Genomic DNA, 27,628 nt, shown 5'->3' with positions numbered 1-27,628 from the left:
GGCTAATGCTGGCCCACTGATAAGTAGGGCTGGGTCCCAACTAGGTTGGCTTCTTGGCCTGGGTTGTCCCAGGACTGATGCTGACCTACTGGTGGGTGGAGGGGGTTCTGGTATTAGTAAGCTAGATGTTGTTGTTTTATTAATGTCATATCTGACTGTTTTTTGAGCCTATGGACTACAGCCCTTCAGGCTCCTCTGCCCATGGGATTTCCCAGGCAAGAATACTGGAGTTGCCAATACTGGTTACCATTTCCTTCTGCAGGGGATCTTTCTGTCCCAGGGATTAAACCCACGACTCCTGCATTGGCAAGCGGGTTCTTTACCACTGACCACTGGGAAGCTCTAGTAAGCTAGATGGAAGATTCCAAAAATCCAAAATTGTGGTTGCTGACAGCAGTGTCCTTGTGGTAGAACAATGACTGCAACCAGCATCTGGGTCCCCAGTGAGCTCCACTTACTACCTGCCTTTCTGGGAGGCTCTCTGAGATCAGCAAATGGTTTTGACCCAGGCTTCTTCCAAACTACTGCGTCTGCCTTGGGCCTTGGAGTGTTTGAGATTTTGCCATTTTAATTACATTGCCTTTGCCTATTAAGAGTGGCATCTGTATTTGCTATAGCCCTCAGATTCTCCTGAAAGTAAGCCTCACTAGCCTTCAAAGTCAAACTTTAGGGGGGCTTGTCCACTGGTGCAGGAACCCTAAGCAGGGGAGCCCAGCGTGGAACTCAGACCTGTGTGGCTCCCTGAGAACCATGCAATTGTTATTATTCTTCTGTGTGTAGGTTTCCCACCCTGGGTCTTGATTGTCTCTTGTCTCTGCCTTTCCTACCTGTCTTGTGGCTCTTTATGTCTTTAGTTGTAGACAGTCTTTTCTGCTAGCCTTCAAATTGTTCTCATCAATATTTGCTCTGTAAATAGTAGTTGTAATTTTAGTATGCCTGTGGGAGGTCAGCTCAGGATCTTCCTATTCTGCCATCTGGCCACTCCCCCTGATCTTTTATACTTTTATGCAGTTTATTTACTATATGAGTTTCCTACTTGATAATGATTTTAATTTCTTTGGATCTCATAGAAGTATTTGTGTCAGAAACTTAAAAATGCAGGTTTCTTGATTGACTTGGTGGTCAAGAAAATTTTTCATTATATAACATCTAATGTTTTCATTCTCTTTCTGAAAAAAAATTTTTCCATTGTTAAACTCATGTTGGTGGTTGTACACATTTTATTATAGATGCAATGTTTGAATTAAAATAGCCTGTATTTCTCATTTCCCCTTCTTCCTGATTGTCAGTTTCAAAAACAAAACTAGAATTCATCTGTCCCTTTTGTTAGATATTTTCTTCTCTACCTGCTTTTGTAGTAAAATGAAACTTCTGTTGACACCTTTAACTTTTTGTTGCTTTCCATATTCATTCTTGTTTTAAATTCTTTTTCCTCTTTTAAATTCTATTCAAAGATATGTTCTTTTTCCCTTCAGGAAGGAAATATATCTTTATTGAAACCTTCCTTTAAGTATTCTCTTCCATAAATTAGATTGACTAAAGTCATGAATTATTTTAAAACAGAAAAGCAGTGGTTAACCTTTTCTTACGTGGGACTTTCTTAAGTAGTGGAAGGAGTCATATATTTCATTTTTCCTTTATATACTATACTTTTCTTTTTGACTCAGGAGTTGCTTATCAAGCAATGTGCAAAGTTTGCATTTAGCTGAGAGGAAGTTGTAGATTTTGAGAATGTGTGACTTTTAAAAAATAGAAGAAAAAAGAAGTCCATGGGATAAATTAAAGAAGTTTCTATAATTGAGAGGTCTTTTTTGTTTGTTTTTTTAATTGGCTGTCGTTTTCTGAATATTCTTTGGTTCAGTAGATTTTTATTTTTATTCTTTATTTTAGGAAGCAAGAAAGGTAGCACCAATGTTCCTCATAAAAAGAATCAGAAAAAAGATAAGGAATGCAAAAAGAAGCATTTTTCAAGTGGATCCAAGAAGAACAAAATTGAACCTGAAGAATTACCTTCAACTGTCACAAGAAGTCGAAGAATTTCTAGACGCCCATCTAATTGGTGGGTAGTAAAATCAGAGCAGAGTAAGTATTTTTATTTAAATGATACTCATTCTACAGAGGCTCTGTGTTTGATTTATATTCCTGTTCGCTTGAGAAAAATCTCATGAGGAAAAAATTAAATTGGATCATCAGTAGAAATATTAAATCAATTAATTATAAAGATATTCATGAAGCTTTATCATATACAGTATTCTAGGTATAGGGATACAACTGTGGAAAAATAAAACCAAAAATGAAAAATTGCTGCTGTTATATGACTTCTACAGAAGGAAGACCAGCAGTATAGATATATTGGATAAGGTGAGGAACTATTTTAAATACTGCTCATGGCATGAATTAGATGAGAGCTAAGAATTGACATGTGTGTGATTTTGACAAGATGGAGGTTGTCATCACCTTGATAAAATTGATTATTGTAGAATGATGAGACCAAACGTCTCTGATTGAGGTAGGTTCAAGGGAGTTTGGAAGTGAGACCAAAGAGACAGTAAAAGGGATATGGCAGATGTGGGGTCAAGAGAAGGTCCTCTCTCTTTTTTAATATGCAAGATAGTAGATCAGCTTATCTGCTCTTTAAAAGGACCTGTGTAGAGTGGTACAGGGTCACAGTCCTTGTGTAGGCAAGGAATGGGTGTGGGCTACCCCGGAATAAAAGGGTTAGCTCTAGACTGAAGCAAGGACATTATCATGTGAAAGGTAAAGGCAGAGTACATGGCAACACTTAGAAGTAGGTTGGTGGGGTTGATGGTGGGAGGATAAATGTTGAAGGTAAACTTTGAGTAGATTACTTTGTTTAGTTTCTTACTTTTTAAAATATGACTACCATTACTTCTACCTCATTAAGTTATAAGTATTAAATGGCATCTATTTAGTATTAAAATGCTAAATACTACTGTTACTGCTTTGGAGAACTCATCTTTTTGCCTCAGGTTGCTGGAAACTGTACTATGGTAAATGAATGTGTAATTATATGGATTAATACAAATCTTACAAAGCTGGGATAAGCATGCTTGAGCTCCATAATACCAAAAAAGACTCGAAACATGTATTAGTCCTGAGACATGTTGGGATCAAGTAGGTGGTCACAAAAGTGGAGGAATGCTTACAAATCACCTGGTCCAAACTCCTTCATCTGATGGAAGAACAAACTAAGTCTGAAGCATAGAAAAGCTGCATACGTTCCCCTTAAGGTCAGAGACCTTTGTGCTAGGATTTGAAACAACAGAACCCATATTTCTTTACTCTTGATCAGCCTGTAGTTCACACAAGAAACATTTATTGTGTGCCCATGGTGAGGCAGAACTGGTGTTAGGCTGGGCCAGGCAAATGAGCAACCTAGAATGGGAAATTTAAGAAGACACTTGATCTTAGGGCTGTGTGACTGACTTGGAGTAAAGTGAAATCAAAGTTGCTCAGTTGTGTCAGACTCTTTGTGACCCCATGGACTATATAGTCCATGGAATTCTCCAGGCCAGAATACTGGAGTGGGTAGCCTTTCCCTTCTCCAGGGGATCTTCCCAACCCAGGGAATGAACCCAGGTGTCCCGTATTGCAGGCAGATTCTTTACCAACTGAGCTATCAGGGAAGCTCAACTTGGAGTAAACACCTTCTTAAATTTTACACCCTAGTTAGAATTTTTATTTTTTTCTTTATGAGAATTTTTAAGATGTACCCTCTGAAAATTATTTTGCAATATATACTATGTAAGATTATTGTGTTTTGCACCTTAAACTTGCATAGTCAGTTATGATATATGTCCGTTATATATTGATATATAACTGATGTCTATCAGTTGTATATCAATAAAACTGGGAAAAATTATTTACCACACTAAGCTACTCTTGCTTTACCACAATCCTGCCCCTGCTGTTAGACATTAGGAATATAAAGATAGGTCTTGGTCTAAATGATTGTCATTCTGCTGGAAGAGAGTGGTAAGTAAACAGTGAGCTGTATGTTGTTGTTCAGTCACTCATTGGTGTCTGACTCTTTGTGACCCCATGGACTGCAGCATACCAGCCTTCCCTGTCCTTCCCTGTCTCCTAGAGTTTGCTCAGACTTCTGTCTGTTGAGTTGATGATGCCATCCAACCATTTCATCCTCTGCCCCCTTCTCCTCCTGCCCTCTTTCGCAGCATCAGGGTCTTTTCCAGTGAGTTGGCTCTTCGCATGTATCAAGATGTATGATAAACATTATCAAAGGACTGAGAGGAGCTGCTTAATTTAGCCTTGGGGTGTAGGGAAGGCTTCCTGAAGATGGGATGATTAGGAGCAAGCTAAGTGATTGGCTGTGGTGAGGAGAGAGGATGGAATGTTAGAAGCAGAAGTATCATGTGTAGAGATCTGGTGCTGAGAGTTTAACCTTTTAAAATTGTTTTGTCAAAATTACCTGGGGGAGTTGTTAAAACACAAATTACAGGATCTTACTCTGAAAATTTTGATTTAGTAGGTCTGAGCTAAGGCCTGAGAATTTGCATTTCAAACAGATTCCCAGGTGATGCTGGACTACTGTTTAAGATCAGTGCTTTAGAAAAATGAAAATAGTTCAGTACTGCTGCCTTTTTTGATTTGTCTGTTTGGAGAAGTGTTGAGTTACGCTTAATGAAAAAGCACTTAGATGTAGTAATAAATTAGAATTAAACATATTTGGGGATTCCCTGATGGCTCAGACGGTAAAGCGTCAGACCACAATGCGGGAGACCCGGGTTCGATCCCCAGATCGGGATGATCCCCTGGAGAAGGAAATGGCAACCCACTCCAGTACTCTTGCCTAGAAAATTCCATGGATGGAAGGAGCATGGTGGGCTACAGTCCATAGGGTCACAAAGAGTCCGACATGACTGAGCGACTTTTCACTCACTTTCACTCAAACATATTTGAACTTAATCCTTAAACTATGGGTAATCACTAAAAAATTTTAACTAGATTGTAGTGATTCAACTTGTGTTTTCTAAGGATGATTCTTAAAACAGTGTAAAGGATGGATTGAAGAATGGCAAGGGTAGAGAAAGGATATCAGTTTAGAGGCTGTTTTAAGGATCCAGATAAGAAATGATAAAGGTCCCAGCTAATGACAAGCAGCAGAGCTTAAAAGAAGAGGATTTGAGAAACATTCTTCCCTTGTGGCCCAGTGGTAAAGAATCTCCCTTCAGTGCTGGAGACCCAGGTTCGATCCCTGGGTTGGGAAGATTCCCTGGAGAAGGAAATGGCAAGCCACTCCAGTATTCTTGCCTGGAAAATCCCATGGATGAAAGAACCTGGTGGGCTATAGTCCATGGGGTCACAAGAATTGGATATGGCTGAGTGACTTCAATTCAAAAGAAAGTTCAGTGACAGGATTTAGGATTGCTAGTGGTTGGGGGCAGGTGTCTCAGATGATTCATATACCTGAGATAGTGACACTTTTCATTAAGATAGGAAATAAAACTAGAGTGGCAGAGTTGGGGGAGAGTGGTAGGTCAATATTATAGGTATCAGCATGTAGATAATAATTATATCAGAATATAGATAGTAATTAAAGTCTGTATAGATAGATCCTTCAAAAAAACTACACAGAGAGTGAGAAGATGAAACTGGGACCTTGGGGAAATACCAGGATGTTAAGAAGAATAGTGGGCAGAGCCAGAGAGGATGGTTTTGAAAATTTGTGATCATTTTAAAAGATTTGGTCCATGTATCTGTAAATTGCAAGCAGATCAGGCCTGTCAGTTCTAAAGGAAATTAACCTCGAATATTCATTGATGCTAATGTTGAAGCTCCAGTACTTTGGCCACCTGGTGCAAAGAGCCAACTCATTGGAAAAGACCCTGATCTTGGGAAGAGTCAGGCATGACTTAGAGACTAACAACAACAACAACAATCTATAAAGGGAAGAGCTGAATAGTTTATGAATTTAATTTGAAAACAAATGTAGATTACTATGAGATTGGGGTGCATGTATATGTTTATATGAAAAATATAAATAATATTGATATTTTAGTGAGCCAAATAATCGAACGTATACTCACTTTACGTTATCATTTAATCCTGTAGGTTCTTTTTCTAGTAATTCTTCAGTAAGAAATGAACTGTCAGTGTATCCTAACAGTAGACAAAAACCACCTGCTGAAAAAACAAACCAATCATCTAAGAATATTGGAAAAAAAGCTGTTCCATTTAAAAAGCAGAAGAGAGCTAATGAAGGCAGCTCAGAAGCACAGAAGGTTTCATGTGCTAAAGATTCTGGTGGTTCCCAGAATGAGTCATTGGGAAGCAATGAAGCAGACCTGGCTAAGAAGAAAAATCCTAATCCTTCTGGGTAATGTCTCTTATATGTACAAAGTAATTATTTTTGTTCAACACTTAATAAATCTCTGTTATTTAATCATTTATAGAAAGCAATATTAGCATAAAGGAGTCTACAGTCTGACAGACCTGGTAGTAAATCCATGGTGTGCCATTAGCTGGGTGACCCTGGAGGCTAAATAGTACTCTGAATTTGTTTACTCATATTAAAATGGGGAATAATATATAGCACATGAGGTATGATGATAAATTTAATAAGGTAGGTGTTATTGTCAGCTAACAATCCCTTTTTTTAAATTGTGATAAAAACATAAAATTTATCATCTTGATCATTAAATTTTTTTAAAGATTTATTTATTTGGCTGCATTGGATCTTAGTTGTGGCACAGGAGGTGTTTTGTCATATCTTCTTTGCATCAAAGTTGTGGTGTACAGACTTTCTAGGTGTGGCACGTGGGCTCAGTAGTTATGGTGCTTTGGCTTAGTTACCCTGCAAGATGTGGGATATTAGTGCTGCAACCAGGGATTGAACCCACGTCCCCTGCATTGCAAGTTGGATTCTTAACACCTGGACCACCAGGGAAGTCCCCATCTTGTTTTTGAGTGCATCGTTTGAGTTGCTTTCTTTTTTATTTTCTTTAATTAATTAATTAATTAATTGATTTTTGGCTGTGATGGGTCTTAGTTCTGTGTGTGGGCTTTTTCTAGTTGCGGCAAACAGGGACAACTACTCTCTAGTTGCCGTGCACAGATGTCTCATTGTGGTGGCTTCTCTTGTTGCAGAACACCTCGTCTAGGGTGAGCAGGCTTCAGTAGTTGTGGCTTTTGGGTTCTACAACGCAGGCTCCGTAGTTCTGGTGCAAGGTCTTAGTTGTCCTGCATCATGTGGAATCTTGCCAGATCAGGGATTGAACCTATGTCCCCTGCTTTGGCAGATTGATTCTTAATCACTGGACCACTAGGGAAGTCCAAGTTGTTTTCTTTTAAGTGAGATTAATATAATTTTTGTAATTGGGAATGCATTAATTCCTTTCCCAATAAGATGGTAATATTTAACATATTTTAGTGTTTATTATTATCAAGTGTTCACTAGATGCTTTCAATAAATTCTCATCAGTCCTGACAACCTAGTAAATACTGCTCTTACGCATTTTTGCTTTTTGATATAGCATTTGCTTATTCATTCATTTAAAAAATACTTAATGCATATTATGTATGAGAAATTGCAGGTGCTAGGGATGAAGTGAATACATGATTAGAATACTCTAAAATACATTACTATATGACATTATGGTGCATACTATCTATAAGTAGTTCACTGAGTTGTACGTTTACCCCCAATGATTTGCAGTGCTCCCTCTGTCTTATGTCAGGCTTCCATATTTAGAGTAACTTATTCTTTGTATTGGGAGAAGGCAATGGCAACCCACTCCAGTACTCTTGCCTGGCAAATCCCATGGACACAGGAGCCTGGTGGAGTCGGACACGGCTGAGCGACTTCACTTTCACTTTTCACTTTCATGCATTGGAGAAGGAAATGACAACCCACTCTAGTATTCTTGCCTGGAGGATCCCAGGGATGGGGGAGCCTGGTAGGCTGCTGTCTATGGGGTTGCACAGTCGGACACAACTGAAGCGACTTAGCAGCAACATTCTTTATATCATTTGGTTTTTGTTAAGAATCTTGAGAGGTTGAGAGGATAGGTATTAGCTCTATTTTTACAAGTAAAGAAGGTACACTTATGATAAATAAGTGTACCTAGGTGTTTTATTAGCCCAGTTGTTTTTACTTGAATGTGTAAATAAATCACTGTTTTATTAAACAAAGCAGATAAGCCTTAGTTATGGGTTGAGAGAAATACTAAGATATAAAAATAAAGTTTTTATGTTGAGTTTCTGAATTTGATCTAGTATCCCTATCTTGGACATGGGGTTGGTCCTCCCGGCCACCGCCCCTGGCCTCGGGTGTGGGGTTGTGGGTTGCTCCTCTAGGCCCCTGCCCCTGGCCTCGGGCGTGGGGGCGTGGGGTAGCTCCTCCCGCCCGCTGCCCCTGGCCAACCACTGGCCAGACAGCATCCAACGGAAGATGCAGCAGAAGCAAATTCCTCGCCTCTCAACTTTACCGCCTGCGGGCCTGGGTGCCGAGTGAGGCAGGAGGGCCTAGAGGGGGCTATCCCACGTTGAAGGTCAGGAAGGGCGGCGGTAAGGAGATACCCCTCGTCCAAGGTAAGGAGCAATGGCTGCACTTTGCTGGAGCAGCCGTGAAGAGAGATACCCCACGCCCAAGGTAAGAGAAACCCAAGTAAGATGGTAGATGTTGCAAGAGGGCATCAGAGGGCAGACACATTGAAACCATATTCACAGAAAACTAGTTAATCTAATCACACTAGGACCACAGCCTTGTCTAACTCAATGAAACTAAGCCATGCCTGTGGGGCAACTCAAGATGGGCGGGTCATGGTGGAGAGATCTGACAGAATGTGGTCCACTGGAGAAGGGAATGGCAAACCACTTCAGTATTCTTGCCTTGAGAACCCATGAACAGTATGAAAAGGCAAAATGATAGGATACTGAAAGAGAAACTCCCCAGGTCAGTAGGTGCCCAATATGCTACTGGAGATCAGTGGAGAAATAACTCCAGAAAGAATGAAGGGATGGAGCCAAAGCAAAAACAACACCCAGTTGTGGATGGAACTGGTGATAGAAGCAAGGTTCAATGCTGTAAAGAGCAATATTGCATAGGAACCTGGAATGTTAGGTCCATGAATCAAGGCAAACTGGAAGTGATCAAACAGAAAATGGCAAGAGTGAACCTCGACATTCTAGGAATCAGCGAACTGAATGGACTGGAATGGGTGAATTTAAATCAGATGACCATTATATCTACTACTGCGGGCAGGAATCCCTCAGAAGAAATGGAGTACCCATCATGGTAACAAAAGAGTCTGAAATGCAGTACTTGGATGCAACCTCAAAAACGACAGAATGATCTCTGTTCGTTTCCAAGGCAAACCATTCAATATCACAGTAATCCAAGTCTGTGCCCCAACCAGTAACACTGAAGAAGCTGAAGTTGAATGGTTCTATGAAGACATACAAGACCTTTTAGAACTAACACCCAAAAAAGATGTCCTTTTCATTACAGGGGACTGGAATGCAAAAGTAGGAAGTCAAGAAACACCTGGAGTAACAGGCAAATTTGGCCTTGAAATACGGAATGAAGCAGGGCAAAGACTAATAGAGTTTTGCCAAGAAAATGCACTGGTCATAACAAACACCTTCTTCCAACAACACAAGAGAAGATTCTACACATGGACATCACCAGATGGTCAACACCGAAATCAGATTGATTATATTCTTTGCAGCCAAAGATGGAGAAGCTCTATATAGTCAGCAAAAACAAGACCAGGAGCTGACTGTAGCTCAGACCATGAACTCCTTATTGCCAAATTCAGACTTAAATTGAAGAAAGGAGGGAAAACCACTAGACTATTCAGGTATGACCTAAATCAAATCCCTTATGATTATACAGTGGAAGTGAGAAATAGATTTAAGGGCCTAGATCTGATAGAGTGCCTGATGAACTATGGAATGAGGTTCGTGACATTGTACAGGAGAAAGGGATCAAGACCATCCCCATGGAAAAGAAATGCAAAAAAGCAAAATGGCTGTCTGGGGAGGCCTTACAAATAGCTGTGAAAAGAAGAGAAGTGAAAAGCAAAGGAGAAAAGGAAAGATATAAGCATCTGAATGCAGAGTTCCAAAGAATAGCAAGAAGAGATAAGAAAGCCTTCTTCAGTGACCACTGCAGAGAAATAGAGGAAAACAACAGAATGGGAAAGACTAGAGATCTCTTCAAGAAAATCAGAGATACCAAAGGAACATTTCATGCAAAGATGGGCTCGATAAAGGACAGAAATGGTATGGACATAGCAGAAGCAGAAGATATTAAGAAGAGGTGGCAAGAATACACGGAAGAACTGTACAAAAATGATCTTCACGACCCAGATAATCACCATGGTGTGATCACTGACCTAGAGCCAGACATCCTGGAATGTGAAGTCAAGTGGGCCTTAGAAAGCATCACTACAAACAAAGCTACTGGAGGTGATAGAATTCTAGTTGAACTATTCCAAATCCTGAAAGATGATGCTGTGAAAGTGCTGCACTCAATATGCCAGCAAATTTGAAAAACTCAGCAGTGGCCACAGGACTGGAAAAGGTCAGTTTTCATTCCAATCCCAAAGAAAGGCAATGCCAAAGAATGCTCCAACTACCACACAATTGCACTCATCTCACACGCTAGTAAAGTGATGCTCAAAATTCTCCAAGCCAGGCTTCAGCAGTATGTGAACCGTGAACTTCCTGATATTCAAGCTGGTTTTAGAAAAGGCAGAGGACCCAGAGATCAAATTCCCAACATCCGCTGGATCATGGAAAAAGCAAAAGAGTTCCAGAACAACATCTATTTCTGCTTTACTCACTATGCCAAAGCCTTTGACTGTGTGGATCACAATAAGCTGTGGAAAATTCTGAAAGAGATGGGAATACCAGACCACCTGATCTGCCTCTTGAGAAATTTGTATGCAGGTCAGGAAGCAACAGTTAGAACTGGACATGAAACAACAGACTGGTACCAAATACGAAAAGGAGTTTGTCAAGGCTGTATATTGTCACCCTGTTTATTTAACTTCTATGCAGAGTACATCATGAGAAACGCTGGACTGGAAGAAACAGAAGCAGGAGTCCAGATTGCCGGGAGAAATATCAATAACCTCAGATATGCAGATGACACCACCCTTATGGCAGAAAGTGAAGAGGAACTAAAAAGCCTCTTGATGAAAGTGAAAGTGGTGAGTGAAAAAGTTGGCTCAAAGCTCAACATTCAGAAAACGAAGATCATGGCATCCGGTCCCATCACTTCATGGGAAATGATGTGGAAACAGTGTCAGACTTTATTTTCCTGGGCTCTAAAATCACTGCAGATGGTGACTGCAGCCATGAAATTAAAAGACGCTTACTCCTTGGAAGGAAAGTTATGACCAACCTAGATAGCATATTCAAAAGCAGAGACATTACTTTGCCAACAAAGGTTTGTCTCGTCAAGTCTATGGTTTTTCCTGTGGTCATTTATCGATGTGAGAGTTGGACTGTGAAGAAGGCTGAGTGCCGAAGAATTGATGCTTTTGAACTGTGGTGTTGGAGAAGACTCTTGAGAGTCCCTTGGACTGCAAGGAGATCCAACCAGTCCATTCTGAAGGAGATCAGCCCTGGGATTTCTTTGGAAGGAATGGTGCTGAAGCTGAAACTCCAGTACTTTGGCCACCTAATGCGAAGAGTTGACTCATTGGAAAAGAGTGATGCTGGGAGGGATTGGGGCAAGAGGAGAAGGGAACGACAGAGGCTGAGATGGCTGGATGGCATCATCGACTGGATGGTCGTGAGTCTGAGTGAACTCCAGGAGTTGGTGATGGACAGGGAAGCCTAGCATGGGGTCACAAAGAGTCGGACACGACTAAGCAACTGATCTGATCTGATCCCTATCTTACACATAATGGGACTATTTAGAAACATCTTAAGTTGATTGTTATTATAGTATCTGCCTAGGAAACCTGTTGGGTATCTGGATTCATAGAAAGGAAGATCTTTGAGACATTTATATAATCTACTTACTCTGTGTAGAAGATCAAACACGTAATTGTTTTGACATTTTACTTGTCATAAGGTGAGAAATTCTGTGGACAGAGAAGCCTAGTGGGCTATAATGCATGGGGTCACGAAAGAGTCAGACGTGACTTAGCAACTAAACAACAATAAACATATGTCTCAGCACTTTCATTTGTACATATATGTTTTTATCAGCATTATTCATAATAGTCAAAAGGTGTTTCCCAGATGCCCAGCAATGGATGAATGGATAATCAAAATATAACAGAATGTGCTTCAAAGAATATCATCAAGAAAGCAAGAATACAGGAGTGAGTTGTCATTTCCTTTTCCAGGGGATCTTCCCAACCCAGGGATTAAACTCACGTCTCCTGCATTGCAGGCATATTCTTTACCACTGGGCCACTACAGAAGCCCGAGTCACATGATAACTTTACATTAATCCTTTGAGGAACTGCAGGATCATTTTCCGAAGCATCTGCACTATTTCGTATTCCTGTCAGTAGTTGACTTCAGTGACTCCACATCTTTGTCAACATTTGTTGGCTTTTTGATTCTAGCCATCCTAATAGGTATGAAGTTGTATCTCATTGTGATTTTTATTTTCATTCTGTGAAGACTAAGATCCTTTGTGGATTTTTAATTGGATTGTCTTTTTTTTAAATTGAATTGTATTGAGAGGTCTTTATTTATTCCAGATGTAAGTTTATTTTCAAATAAGTAATATTTGGTAATCTCTCATTCTTTAGGTTGTCTCATTTTCTTGATGGTGTTCTTTGAAGATTGAAAGTTGTTTTTTTCTTTTTAATTTTTCTTTTTTAATTTATGGAAGTATGCTAACACATTTACAGAAAACTTAGAAAATATAGAACAAGGTTACATACAGTTCCACTATATATTACAATTTTTTAAAGTAGATAAATTAAGATTTTTAGTTGGCATTTCAATAAAAACTCAAAAATTGATAGAATTGAGTATTCAGAGAAGAAGGATACAGTAGACCTGGAAACCACTGTGAACCAATTTAACATAGTTAAGATTTATACAATTTTCACACAACAGCAGGATATAAATTCTATTCAAGTTCCTATAGGCTGTAAATTAGGAGACACAGGAACATATCCAGGGATGTTCAAAAATTGAACAGTGCAAAAATTTCATGGTCTGAAGGATTGAAATCATACAATCTGTTCTTTTATTCCTGTGGAATTATGTTAGAAGTCAATATGAAAAGATACTTGAAAATCACCCACATATCTTCAAGTATGATGTCACAAGTACAGTGTGACATTTACCAAGAGAGATCTTCAACTTAGCCATTGAAAGCCTCAATGAAGTTAGACTGAAAAAAAAAAACACAGAGGATGATTGCAGAGAAGAAAGCATTTGAATGGGAAATTAGTATAAAAATAAGAAATTAATGTTAAGGATACTTTAAACTTCCCTTCCCTTGTGGGCTTCGCATGTGGCTCAGCAGGTAAAGAATCCACCTGCAATGCAGGAGACCTGGGTTTGATCCCTGGGTTGGGAAAATCCCCTGGAGCAGGGAAAGGCTACCCACTTCAGTGTGCTGGCTTGGAAAATTCCATGGACTGTATAGTCCATGGATCGCAAAGAGTTGGACACAACTGAGCGACTTTCATTCATTCATACTTTAGACAGAATCCTATGTATTTGGAAATTAAATGTCCACTTTTAAATGATGAGTGTATCTAAAAGGCCATACAAGGAAAATTAGGAAATATTTGTAATAGAATAAAAATGAAAAGAGATTTTACCAGAATTTGTTGCATGCAGTTGAAGCTACTCAGTGCAATTAAATACAGTGTGGAGCCTTGAATAAGGTATGAAAACAAATAATGGGCAGTAGCATAAAGTTTTGTGAATTTGAACAAAATCTGTACTTTAGTTAATAATCCTGTATCACTTGTTAATTTCCTGGTTTTTTTTTTTTTAAAAAAACATAGTATTTCTTTATATTCTCAGAATTAGATTAGAAGTTTCCATCCTCATTCAAATTTTTTTTAAATCACTAAGATAATAAATTTTCTAGACTTTTAGCAGTAATACTAGATGCCAAAATACATGGAACTATATCAAAGTTTTGAGTGAATACAAATTAGAAATCTAGCATTCTATTCATACTAAGTCAAACAAGTGGAATCAAAATGTCATAAATTTTTTTGGTTTGGCAAAAATTCATAAATTTTCTAAAATATATATATTATACATACTATATATATATATACACACAGAGAGAAGCTTTCCTACTACCAGAAGCACAAGTTTTTAATTTGATAAAGTCCCATTTATCTATTTTGTCTGTGGTTGCTTTTGTTGCTGTTGGTATTTTAGTGTCATATCTACGAATTCTTTGTCCAATTCAAGTTCATGAAGATTTACCACCCCCCCCTTTTTTTTTAAAGAGTTTTGTAGTTTTAGCTCTTAAATTTTATTCTTTGATCCAGTTTGAGTTAAGTTTTCTATATGCTGTAAAGGGTCCAACCCTGTTCTTTTGCATGAAACTACTCAGTTGTCCCATAACTGTTTGTTGAAAAGACATTTTTCTCCTATTGAATAGTCTTAGAAGCCTTTTTGTAGATCAACTGACCATAGATGTATGGGCTTATTTCTGAGTTTTCAGTTTTATTCTGTTGTCTACATATCAGTTGTTCTAGAACCATACTGTTTTGATAATCATTGGTTAGAGGTTAAGTTTTGAAATCGGGAAGTGTGAGTTTTCTTTTTAGGAATATTTTGGCTATTCTGAGTCTTGCAATTCTATATAAGTTTTAGAATCAGCATGTCAATTTCTGCAAAGATGTCAGAATTCTGATATGGATTGCTTTGAATCTTTTGGTTTAAGGAATATTGCTGTCTTAACAGTGTCTATTGATCCATCAACAGGGTTGTTTTTCCTATTAGTTAGATCTTTTTTAATTTCTCTCAACAGTGTTTTTGTAATATAAGTTATATTTTCTGTTGTTAATTTCATTCCTAAGTATCCCTTTTGATGCTGTTGTGAATGGAATTGCTTTTTAAATATTACTTTTGGATTGATCATTGCAAATGTATAGAAATACAATTGATATTTTTATGTTGATCTATAGCCTTCAATCTTGTTGAACTCATGTATTAGTTCTGATAGCTTTTAAAAATAGATTTTATAGGACTTTCTAAGTAAAAGATCATGAATGTCATTTGTGAATAGTGATAGTTTTACTTTGTTTTCCAATCTGGATGCCTTTTCTTGCATTATAGCTCTGGCTAAAGTCTTTAATACTGGGCTCAGTAAGAGTGGCATGGTAGACTTCTTTGTCTTGTTCTTAATCTTAACAGGAACACAGCCAGTCTTTCACCATTCCATATGTTATTAGTTGTGGGGTTTTTGTAGATGTCCTTTTATCAGGTTGAGGAAGTTCCTTTTTATTCCTAGTTTGTTGAGTGTTTTTTATAGTGAAAAAATGTGTTTTGCCAAATGCTTTTTTTGGCATCAGTATATTGAGGTGACCATGTGATACTTTTTTTTTTATTGTTGATAAAATGTACTACATTAATTGATTTTTGGCTTAAACCAAACATGCATCTCTGGTATAAATCCTATTTGATCATGACACATAATTCTGTTTTTATGTTGCTAGTATTTTGTTGAGGGGTTTTGTTTTCTTTTGGTCTGTAGTTTTCTTGTGATTTCTTTGTGCAGCTTTGGTATCTGGATAACACTGACTTCATAAAATGAGCTGGGAAGTGCTTTTCTATTTTTTTGGAAGAGTTTGTGAAGAAGTCATGTTAAATCTTTGAATGATGGTAGAATTCAGTGGTGAAATCTTCTGGGCAGTTTTCTTTCTACTGATTTATTCTCTAATTAAGTCTTTTGAAATTGATTTTTTTTTATTGAATCAGTGTTGGCAATTCTTGTGTTTCTAGGAATTTGTCCATTTCACTCTAGTTATCTAATTTGTTGGTATACAGTTGTTTATAGTATTCTCTAACAATCCTTTTGTTTTATTTTGTTTTGACTGATGGTAGGACCTAGAGGGAGACTAGAAACTCCAAAAATAAATTATCAAAGAATACTCAGAAGTTTGCATGCTCTTTAGTTATGTTGCAGTTTTATCCTCACAAATGATAAGAATAAGCTGGTAGACTGAGTCAAGAAACAAAACATGGGATTTGTAAGGGAGATGCGAGAGAAGATAATTATACAGTCTAGGAATAATGTATCTTGTTTGCATGTATTTGCAGTAAGCTAAGTAGTTGACAGCTACCAAAGAGGTGAGCCTACGTTCCTCTGAACAGTACTGTTTGTCAGGAGGCTGGGTAGAGATATCAAAGAAAACAGTTTCAGTTCTTTAAGAAAGCTATGATTAACTACCTGATAGCTCAGTTGGTAAAGAATCCACCTGCAATGCAGGAGACCCCAGTTCTGTTCTGGCTTGGGAGGATCCGCTGGAGAAAGGATAGACTACCCACTTCAGTATTCTTGGGCTTCCCTTGTGGCTCAGCTTGTGAAGAATCCGCCTGCAGTGCAGGAGACCAGGTTTCGATCCCTGGGTTGGGAGGATCCCCTGGAGAAGGAAAAGGCTTCCTACTCCAGTATTCTAGCCTGGAGAATTCCATGGACATGGGGTTGCAAAGAGTTGGACACCCCTGAGCGACTTTCACTTCACTTCCATACATCATAAGCTGCCTTTAGGTAATTACTCCCAGTTAGTCACTTCTAATGGCACCCCACTCCAGTACTCTTGCCTGGAAAAACCAATGGATGGAGGAGCCTGGTAGGCCTGGTCCATGGGGTTGCGAAGAGTCAGACATGACTGAACGACTTCACTTTCACTTTTCACTTTCATGCATTGGAGAAGGAAATGGCAACCCACTCCAGTGTTCTTGCCTGGAGAATCCCAGGAATGGGGGAGCCTGGTGGGTTTCCATCTATGGGGTTGCACAGAGTCGGACACGACTGAAGCTACTTAGCAGCAGCAGCAGCAGTAACTTCTATCTTAGTTAGGTCAGGTCTTTATCATTTCTTTTATCAGAATTTTTTAAATTAAAGCTTTTAGTAGATTCTAAAATCAGATTTCCTTCCTGGACTAGTTGTTAAGTTTTAGGACCTGAACAAGATTACCTGATATTTGTGAGTATTGTATTATCTGCCCACCTGTGTTATGTTTATGGAAGAACTAATTTTTGAAGAAATGTGAACAATTACAGACTTTTCATTTTCATAGAGATACAGGAAGCTCAAAGAATCAAGATAGTATGGCTGCACAAAATGTTCATCAAAAGTCTCAAAAGAGTGTATATACATGCACGACACCAGCAAAGTCTAACTTGGATTCTGGAGAGCCTGGGACTTCAATTTTGGAAGGAAGGTATGCATGTGTCCTAAGGATAATAGGATTTACTCACTATATTTGTTACCCATTGACTGTAAGACATTATTCCCAAAGGTTCATTTTAATTTTGTTAGTGCCTTGCAAACCTTGTTTCACAGCTTCTGTGGTAGAAATCTGAGAGTGACTTATCTGGCTAGTTCTGGCTCAGGGATTCTTATGAGGTATAGCAATCAAGATATCTATCTAGTTTGCAGTCCTTTGCCTGTTTAGAGCATAGAGGATCCACTTATCAAGTGGCTTGCTCACAGGTTATTAGCTGGAGGCTAGAGTTTCTTTGTCATGTGGCTGTCTCCATTGGTTTATTCAATAAGGCAGCTGGCTTCCCACAAAGCAGATGATCCAAGTGAAAGTGTGGCTGTGACAGAGGTCATAGTCTTTTAATGACCTAGTCTTTGAAGTCTTGGATTTTATTCTGTTTAGAAACAAGTCACTCAGTCTATATCATACTCAGAAGGGAGTTAGAATTGGGCTATACTTTTTGAAAGAAGCATTATCTAAGAATTTGTCGATGTATGTTTAAAGAGAGCATACTCAGCGAGTAAACCAAATTACCCTACTCTCATGATATCTGAAGTCATAAACCCTTTTTCAAAATGAAGGAATGGTAAATTATAGCAGATTTTCAGACTTTAAAGGGATAACTAAGATTTCTTTACTGTTTGAAAGTTCTTGACTACTAGGCCTGTCCTGGATTCATAATAGGAGGATGAGGATCTAGGACTGGGATAAACCAAGTCATTTCTGAACAATTTTCAATTACTTGTTTTTGCCGGTAGTTTTAAAAAAAATTAAGATAAGCTGATTTATTTCTAATTTTTATTTCTAATGATTTGATTTTTATCAGTGTGTTATTGAGTTAAATGTGTAACTGACTCATGAGTTAGTTTAAAGGTTGTAAAATTCAGTGTTACTGTATTTAAATCAAATGTGGGATTAAATTGTAGATTTTTAAACTTTTTGTTTTATGAATCAAGTAGGTATATTCTTAATGTCCTATAACATCATTAATGGTTTTATAAGAAACAAAACCTTTTGCAGTTTTAGGAGAAAAATGACCATAAAGATAGCTATATTAAATAGATAGATTACAAAAGCACAAATTTTGTGGTTTCCTTTTTTTCCTTAAGTGGACCTTTTCGGCTCAAGAATTATTTAACGTCTGGAAAGAACAATTCAGATGTGGATGATAATGTAGTTCAGGAAAATTTGAGTAAGTTATGATTTATTTTCTACTGTCTTGATTTTTATAGCATTATGGATATGGAGTAAGGTGTGCTGTGTTTTTTTTTTTAATATCTTTTATTTTATTTATTTATTTGGCTGAACCGGGTCTTAGTTGCAGCACGTGAACACTTAGTTGCAGCATGTGAGATCTAGTTCCCTGACCAGGAATTGAAGCTGGGCCCCTTGGACTGGAAGCTGGACTCTTAGCCACTAACCACCAGGGAAGTCCCTGTGCTGTGTTTCATTTAAATTATCACCATTGACATTTTTATAGCAAAAATGTATTGAGTATCTAACCCTTAAGAGCCTTATTTTATGGTTAGAGATTTGTAAAACCTTACAATTGGGTGCGAGAGGGAGGGAGGGAAAGATAAAGAGAAAGAGTAAGATGAGTGACAGTCCTTTCTTTGAAGTAGGACATAATATAATTGGCATTTAAGGTGCCTACTCCAGTAGTTTAAAATGTCAGGCTGATAAGAGTATAAATGAAGCAAGATTCGCCATATATTGATTACTGAAGCTAAATGTTGAAGTTTTAAAAATGCCTCTTTATAGTTTTATTATTTTTTATGCCCCTAAAGAATGTGCTTGACATATGATCTTTTATATGTTTTTTTTCTTTCTTACTTCACTAATTCTTTTTCCTTTTAAATAGTTTTTTCTCCCTCTGTTTAGATTTACTTTTATTATTTTTCTCTACTAGGTGGAATGCTTTTTATATTTATTTTTCTACTTTTTATTTGGTAAAGAGTTTGAATTTTCTGGAGTATAGTTTTAGTTAAAAAAAATTTTTTTTTAATAGAGTGTTTTTACTGTTGTATACTCTAAATTTCAGTGGTGATTTTTCTTTGACCCAAATGTTTTTTAAAAGAGTACATTAATCAAGAGCTTGGTCTCCATAGTCAGGAACCTGGAAGTAAGTCTAGCTTTACCACTTAGCTATGTTGAGTAAGGTTTTTAAGTGTTCTTAGCTTCAGCTTCCTTATTTATAAAATGGTGATACCAATTAGCATCATATGAATTGATCCAAAGATGAATATACATTCTTTGCTTAGTTTCTTTTTTAATATATTATTTTATTTGGCTTTGTCGAGCCTTAGTTGCGGCACATTGGATCTTCATTGAGTCATGGGTGATCTTTTGTTGTGGAACATGATCTCTGGTTGTGGCCCATGGGCTCAGTAGTTGGGGTGTGCAGGCTTGTTGCTTTGCAATATATGGTGTCTTAGATCTCTGACCAGGACTTGAACCTGCATCCCCTGCCTAGGAAGGCAGATTCTGAACCACTGGGTCACCACTAAGGGTCCTCTGCTTAGTTTTAATACTGGTATAGGTTGAATATGCAGTGTTCACTGTTATCCTAAGAAGTTGTGTTTTGTTTTGTTTTTTTTGTTTATAGTTTCTAGTTTTGATTCATTGTTCTAGATAACTTTGGCCTGTATTATTAATTCTTTGAATATGCTTAGAACACATAACTCACGGAAGAATTTCATAATTCTTTTGTGGATGCTTAAAAAAGATACTAGCACTTTTTGTGTACACGCATGTGTGCTAAGTCTTCAGTTGTGTCTGATTCTTTGTGACTTTTTGGACTGTAGCCCACCAGGCTTCTCTGTCTATGGATTCTCCAGGCAAGAATACTGGAGTGGGTTGCCATGCCCTCTCCCAGGGCATCTTCCCAACACAGGGATTGAACCTGCATCTGTTATGTCTCCTGCATTGGCAGGAGGGTTCTTTACCACTAGCACCACCTGGGAAGCCCCTTTTTGTGTACAGATGTGGATGAATATATGTATATACACTCATTATTAATGTAAATGAATATATATTTTAGTATACTTTGAATATTAAATGTTTGAAATTCTTAAATATTTATGGAATATTATGGAATACTTACTGTACATTCTTCTGTGGGAAAAAGATATCAAAATTTGTGGTTTGTTGGGATATTGAGAGTAAGAAAATAAAGTACAGATTTTTGGGGTAGAAAATAGGAGTTAAATTTTTAGGTAGATGGGCAGAAGAAGTCTTACTGAAGAAGTGATAAACTGAGCAGAGATATGAGAAAGGTGAGAAATCAAATGATGCAGCTGTATGGGGAAATAGCGCTCCATGCAGATAGAAGATAAGGGCAAAGGTTTTGATGTGGTAAAGACTCAATTCTGATTGAAAAACACCAAGGAGGCTGGGAAGGAGGGGGAGGAGGAAGAGAATGAAAGGATAGAGTAGTAGGAGATGATGTCACAGAGGGAATAAGAATGAAAGATCTTATACAATGTTAAAGACTACCATAAAGATTTGGGCTTTATGCAGGGGTATGGGAAGCCACTGGAGGATTTTGAGCAGAGGAGAGACGTGACTAACCTATAATCAATCATTGTGGCTGCTATAGACTACATGTTGCTGCTGCTGCTGCTGCTGCTGCTGCTGCTGCTGAGTCGCTTCAGTCGTATCCGACTCTGTGCAACCCCATAGACGGCAGCCCACCAGGCTCCCCCGTCCCTGGGATTCTCCAGGCAAGAACACTGGAGTGGGTTGCCATTTCCTTCTCCAGTGCATGAAAGTGAAAAGTGAAAGTGAAGTCGCTCAGTCATGTCTGACTCTTCGTGACCGCATGGACTGCAGCCTGCCAGGCTCCTCCATCCCTGAGATTCTCCAGGCAAGAACACTGGAGTGGGTTGCCATTTCCTTCTCCAGTGCATGAAAGTGAAAAGTGAAAGTGAAGTCCCTTAGTCGTGTCCGACTCTTCGTGACCGCATGGACTGCAGCCTGCCAGGCTCCTCCATCCCTGAGATTCTCCAGGCAAGAACACTGGAGTGGGTTGCCATTTCCTTCTCCAGTGCATGAAAGTGAAAAGTGAAAGTGAAGTCCCTTAGTCGTGTCCGACTCTTCGTGACCGCATGGACTGCAGCCTGCCAGGCTCCCCCGTCCCTGGGATTCTCCAGGCAAGAACACTGGAGTGGGTTGCCATTTTCTTCTCCAGTGCATGAAAGTGAAAAGTGAAAGTGAAGTCCCTTAGTCGTGTCCGACTCTTCGTGACCGCATGGACTGCAGCCTGCCAGGCTCCTCCATCCATGGTATTTTCCAGGCAAGAGTACTGGAGTGGGGTGCCATTGCCTTCTGCAAGACTACATGTTAGGGGTGAACTAATGAATTCAAGGAGTCAGGTGTAAGGTTGGAAGCAGGAAGACCAGTTGGTGAAACTTGTAATTCCTGTGTGAGGTGGTAGCTTGGACTAGGGTGGTAGCAGTGGAAGGTGGAGAGACCAGAAGTAGGATTTTAGGTATTTTTGGTGGTAGAGTCAACATGATTTCCTGATGGATGGGACATAGGGTGTAAAAGAAAGTTAGGTGTCAAGGATAAAGAACTTTAAATTTTTGGGCCTGGACCCCTGAAAAAATGACATCATTTCTTGATTTGGAGACCACTAGAGAAGGGGCAATGGCACCCCACTCCAGTTACTCTTGCCTGGAAAATCTCATGGATGGAGGAGCCTGGTAGGCTGCAGTCCATGGGGTCGCTAAGAGTCAGACACGACTGAGCGACTTCACTTTTACTTTTCACTTTCATGCATTGGAGAAGGAAATGGCAATCCACTCCAGTATTCTTGCCTAGAGAATCCCAGGGATCGGGGAGCCTGGTGGGCTGCCGTCTATGGGGTCGCACTGAGTTGGACACGACTGAAGCGACTTAGCAGCAGCAGCCGCAGAAAAGGGGCAGATTAGGGCAGAAAACAATTGGATCTTAAATATGGACATTCTGTGTTTTATATTACTCTGATTCTTTGTATCCTTACCACTTGTGAGGTCCATTAAGGGCTGCCAGAGTTAAAATCTTTCCTTTGCAATGGTCTGTATGTCTCTGGTATTTCCTGCAGTCATTGCTAGGTACATTTCAGTGTACTTTGTAGTCTTTTTGTTTTTTAATATTAACATTGGGATTCCCTGCTTTCTTTTAGTTTGTTGTTTCTTAGATTTTCATTCTTCCTTTTACTTAACTTTTTTTCTGTTAGTATTTTTTTCCTTTAATAAATGTTTAATGAATATTCTTTGTTACTTCTTTGTAAAGTTGGTAGACAGTCTCACATGTGCTAGCAAGCAAGCACTCAGAAATTTTATTTTTTTAATACAACAAACAACTAGTCAAATAGTGAGTCTTGAGTCATCTTTTTTCCTTTAAGCTGTTTGGCTATTGCTCTTTTTCCCTCATGATAGCTAATGCTTATGAGTAGATATTTTAAATCAGCCTTACTTCTTTTTTCATTTGTAGATAACCTGTTTCTTTCATTTTCATGCTTATTAGGCTTTGTTAGTCTTTGAAATTCTGGAATTGCCTCTGTTTTTTTTTTTTTTCTCTTATACTTTTTTGGGAAGTAATTTCAGATCTACTCAAATACCATATCCTCTTCATCCAGATTCCACAGTTGTCAACATTTTATATTTGTTTCATCTTCCTCTCTGTCACCTCTACATAAATGTTTATATATGTTTATAGTCTTTTTCTGGACTGTTTGGGAGCAAGACACATACATGTTATTATGTATGAGTGTGCAGACATGATATAAGACAAGAACATAATCACTCTTCAGTGATCCAAGTCAGAAAATCACCGTTAATATGACATTAGTCTTCCTTCATTGAGTCCATGCAGATTTCATCAGGAGTTTAATCAGTATTCCTTTTTCTCTCTGGTCAGGATCCATTCTAGGATCATGGGTTGTTTAGATTTCATGTCCCTTTGGTTTCCTTAAGGTATAGTTCTTTAGGCTTCTTCTTTCCTGACCTTGATGCTTTTTAAAGAGTACAAGCTTTTCATTCTTTAGCATGACCTTCAACCCGAGTCTGTCTGACACTCTTTCATGATCAGATGTGAGCCATGCATATTTGACAGAAATGATGCTTTTGTGCATCATGTTAGGAAGTATATAGTGATGACTCCAGAGAAGGCAATGGCACCCCACTCCAGTACTCTTTTGCCTGGAAAATTCCATGGATGGAGGAGCCTGGCAGGCTGCAGTCCATGGGGTCACGAAGAGTCGGAAATGACTAAGCGACTTCACTTTCACTTTTCACTTTATGCATTGGAGAAGGAAATGGCAACCCACTCCAGTGTTCTTGCCTGGAGAATCCCAGGGATGGTGGAGCCTGGTGGGCTGCCATCTATGGGGCTGCACAGAGTTGGACACGACTGAAGTGACTTAGCAGCAGCAGCAGCAGTGCTGACCTATCTTCTACTGATGATTTTAATCTTCATCACCTGTTCAAGATACTGTCTTCCAGCTTTCTCCACTTAGATAGGGTTTTTCTCTGTGGTGAAAAGTGAAAGTGAAGTCTCTCAGTCGTATCCGACTCTTTGCGACCCCGTGGACTGCAGCCTGCCAGGCTCCTCCATCCGTCAATGGGATTTTCCAGGCAAGAGTACTGGAGTGGGGTGCCATTGCCTTCTCCAGGGGATCTTCCCGACCCAGGGATCAAACCCGGGTCTCCTGCATTGCAGGCAGACACTTTACCGTCTGAGCCACCAGGGAAGCCCTTCTCTTTGGTAATTCGTAAGTATTTTGTGGAATGATATTGTGATACTATTTTAATAACTTGTCCTTTTCAAACTTCTACACCAATATTCATATCTTTTGAAAAATCCCACCTGAATTCACTGATGGTACCAGATTACTATTTTATATTTTCCTAATTCTTTCTCTGTTAGTTGGTTTGCATGTTAAACATTTATTCATTATTCATTTATTTATATTATTACAGACTATTACTAGGTTCCTATTTTATTCAGTGGTTTGTAATCTTTATCATTTGTTGTCGTACTCAACTTGTGCCAGATTTGGCTAGGAGGAAGCATCCTTTCAGCTGGTCCTTGTGATCTTTTGTTATTTTTCTATCTTTTTTTTTTAATGCTTTTATTTTCTAGCATAAGGTGTTCCAGACTTTTTTCCCTGTCTCTACTCTGGAATCAAGTTATTTCTCCAAAGGAACCTGGTGGAGGGATGACATTTAGAAACTTAGATCTGGGTACCAGGTGTGCTCATTGTTACTGGGATATTACTGCTTCTAGGCTCTCAGTGGACTGAGATAGGCAATAGATACACACACATATATGTACACTGTACATACATAAGCATCTATGTCTATTTTTGTATTTATTCAGGCAGTCTCTGGCTCTACTGCTCTTTGGTTTCATTGTGCTTCACGGATTTTGCATTTTTTGCAAATTGAAGTTTTATGGCAACTCCATATCAAACAAGTCTATTGGCAACATTTTTCCAGTGGCATTTGTTCACTTAGTGTATCTGTGTCACATTTTGATAATTCATGCGATATTTCATTATTATTATGGTGATCCATGATCAGTGGTCTTTGTTACTATTGTAAAAAATTCTGACTTACTGAGGACTCAGGATGATGTTTAACATTTTTTTAGCAATAGGTATTTAAAATGCATTGACTTTTTTTAGATATAACACTTTTACAGACTTAACAGACTACATTATAGTGTAAACATAATGTATTGGGAAACAAATATAGTGTATTGGGAAACAAATATTGGGGAAAAATAGTGTAAACATAATGTATTGGGAAACAAAAAATTCATGTGACTCATTTTATTGCCAAATTTGTTTTATTGCAGTGGCTCAGTGGTAAAGAATCCACATGCCAATGCAGAAGATGCAAGAGATGAGGGTCCAGTCCCTTGGTCGGGGAGATCCCCTGGAGAAGGAAATGGCAACCCACTCCAGTACTCTTGCCTGGAGGATTCCATGGACAGAGGAGCCTGATGGGCTATAGTCCATGGAGTCGCAAAGAGTTGGACAGGACTGAGTCACTAAGCATGCACTCACTGGAAGCACACTTTCAATATCTCTGAGGTGTGTCTGTATTTAAAAACCATGCATGCACATCAGTACCTCCAACTCCAGTCCAACACATTTGACTTTTCCTTTTCCATTTTAATAAACCCTTTCTCAAAGATACTGAGAAGCCTGACTCCCATTATCTTCAGTATGTTTGCTCATTTGCTTTGCTCCTTCTCTGGCCCCAACAGCTGCCTCCAAGGCAAACTGCTTTAGTAAATTTTCAAGAAATACTAGATTTCTACTTGTTCTAGTAGGAATTACATGGGAGACTGGATTTTTCTTTTTGGTAATAGCTTTATTATGATAGGTCTTCCCTTGTGGCTTTATTAAGATAGGGCTCCCTTATTAAGATATACTTCACATACCATACAATTAATCCATTTATAGTATATATAATTCAGTAATTTATAAGTATCACCACAGTAGATTTGGACTCCCCTGATGGCTCAGTGGTAAAGAATCTGCCTCTGGATGTAGGAGATGCAGGAAATGCGAGTTTGATCCCTGGGTCAGGAATTTCCCCCAGAGAAGGAAATGGCAACCCATTCCAGTATTCTTGCCTGGGAAATCCCATGGACAGAGGAGCCTGATGGGCTACAGTCCATAAGGTTGTAAAGACGTGGGCATGACTGAGCATACATGCCAAAAAAAAAAAAAAAGCAAAAAAAACAGTAAATATTAGAACATTTTCATGATCCCCAAAAAGAAGCCTTGTACTCTTTAGCTGGGAATAAAATGAAAGCTTAGACCTGCTTTTCAGGAAATGTATGCTATATAAAAATTGTATTAAAAATCTCTGGTGGTTCATTGTATGTTCAGTGTTACAGTTTCAGATTGATGCATAACTTACTATCCAAATCTTAGTGCCTTAGTTTAACGATTTATCTCTCATAGTTCTGTGGGGTGACTTAGCTGGGCGATTCTCATTTTGGCTCTTTCATACATTTATAGTTAGATGCAAGCCACTGGGGCTGGAGTCATTTGAAAGATCAGCTGGGCTGGAAGTCCACTGATTTACTTATATATTTGGTACTCAGCTAGGGTGGCTGAAATAACTGAGGGTTGGCCAAGCATCTCTTTTCCTCCACTTGGCCTTTCCACATGATTGTTTTGGGTTTCCTCACAGCACGGCAGTCTTGGGATAGTCAGTCTTCATAATGGTGACTGTCTTTCCCCAGACTGAAGTTCCAAGAGATCCAGGTGGAACCTGAATGTCTCCTGAGGAATTAGCCTTCAGAGTCCCAGAATGTCACTTTTGCTGCATTTCATTAGTCAAGCAACTCACTGAGGCCAGTGGAGTTTCAGGGAGAAGACAATTAAACTTTGCTTGTTGATAAAGGAAAATAATTAATGACTGCTATGTTCAGATGCTATTTGCCACACTAAAACTGAGAACCCTTGACCTAATTGTCACTCTGCCAACTAAATTCAGTACACTTGCGTTGTTTTAGAACTTTAAGAATCATAGATTGCATTATTAACTCAGCAGTTGTTCATAATCACACCCAGCAATTTTATCCACCTAGTGGTTTATTTCACTTGAAGTCCACAAGCAATTTAAAACCTGTTTGTTTTTTTTACTTGTAACCATTATCCTCCTAAGATATAATCATTGTAACAAAACCTGTACACATGTTATTCTGGTTTCATTAGCCTTTTCTGTCTCAGCAGTGGAAAGCAAAGGGAGTAATAAAATGTATTGTTGGGTTGAATTTTTTTTTTTTTTTAATATTTATTCTCAAGTTGACCTAGTATATACTTTAACTCAACATGAAATTAGGAGCCATTGCTCATGATATTTCTTTTGTAATTTACAGATGATTTAAGAGGAGAAATATCTGATTCAACACCAGAGAGCAAAATGCATCACAAATTAGGTAAGATTATTTTTCCCTTAATATTTTCATATTATTATAAAACCTCTTTTTCTAAATATAGTTTAACTTTTTTTTCAAGTTGGGGAATATTATTTGGATTAATTGGATTAATTGTCAGGTAATGTAAAACTTCATATTTCATTTCATTAATTCATGATAAATCATCACATGCCATAGATTCTTTATTGTCCATTTATAAATCTTGTAATCCACTCACTCATTGCCCAGTAGTAGGGAGCTGATCTTACCTAATGTAA

The 27,628-nt window shown here is 38.5% G+C and overlaps 1 protein-coding gene across 1 annotated transcript in view; it reads left to right on the top strand.

Annotated features, from left to right (window-relative positions):
- The window catches only part of CENPC (centromere protein C), a 92,161-nt gene that overhangs the window by 46,921 nt on the left and 17,612 nt on the right, over nt 1-27,628 (top strand). The window contains exons 9-13 of the mRNA XM_055588693.1: nt 1,891-2,082; nt 6,094-6,358; nt 17,241-17,384; nt 18,536-18,618; nt 27,312-27,371. Of these exons, the coding sequence (XP_055444668.1) occupies nt 1,891-2,082; nt 6,094-6,358; nt 17,241-17,384; nt 18,536-18,618; nt 27,312-27,371 (744 nt within the window). The remainder of the gene's footprint in view (nt 1-1,890; nt 2,083-6,093; nt 6,359-17,240; nt 17,385-18,535; nt 18,619-27,311; nt 27,372-27,628) is intronic.

Source organism: Bubalus kerabau, chromosome 7 (genome assembly GCF_029407905.1).
Source record: "Bubalus kerabau isolate K-KA32 ecotype Philippines breed swamp buffalo chromosome 7, PCC_UOA_SB_1v2, whole genome shotgun sequence".
Classification (NCBI taxonomy): Eukaryota; Metazoa; Chordata; class Mammalia; order Artiodactyla; family Bovidae; genus Bubalus; species Bubalus kerabau.
Note: the sequence above shows the minus strand (reverse complement) of the source record. Positions and strands in the feature narration are given on the sequence as shown.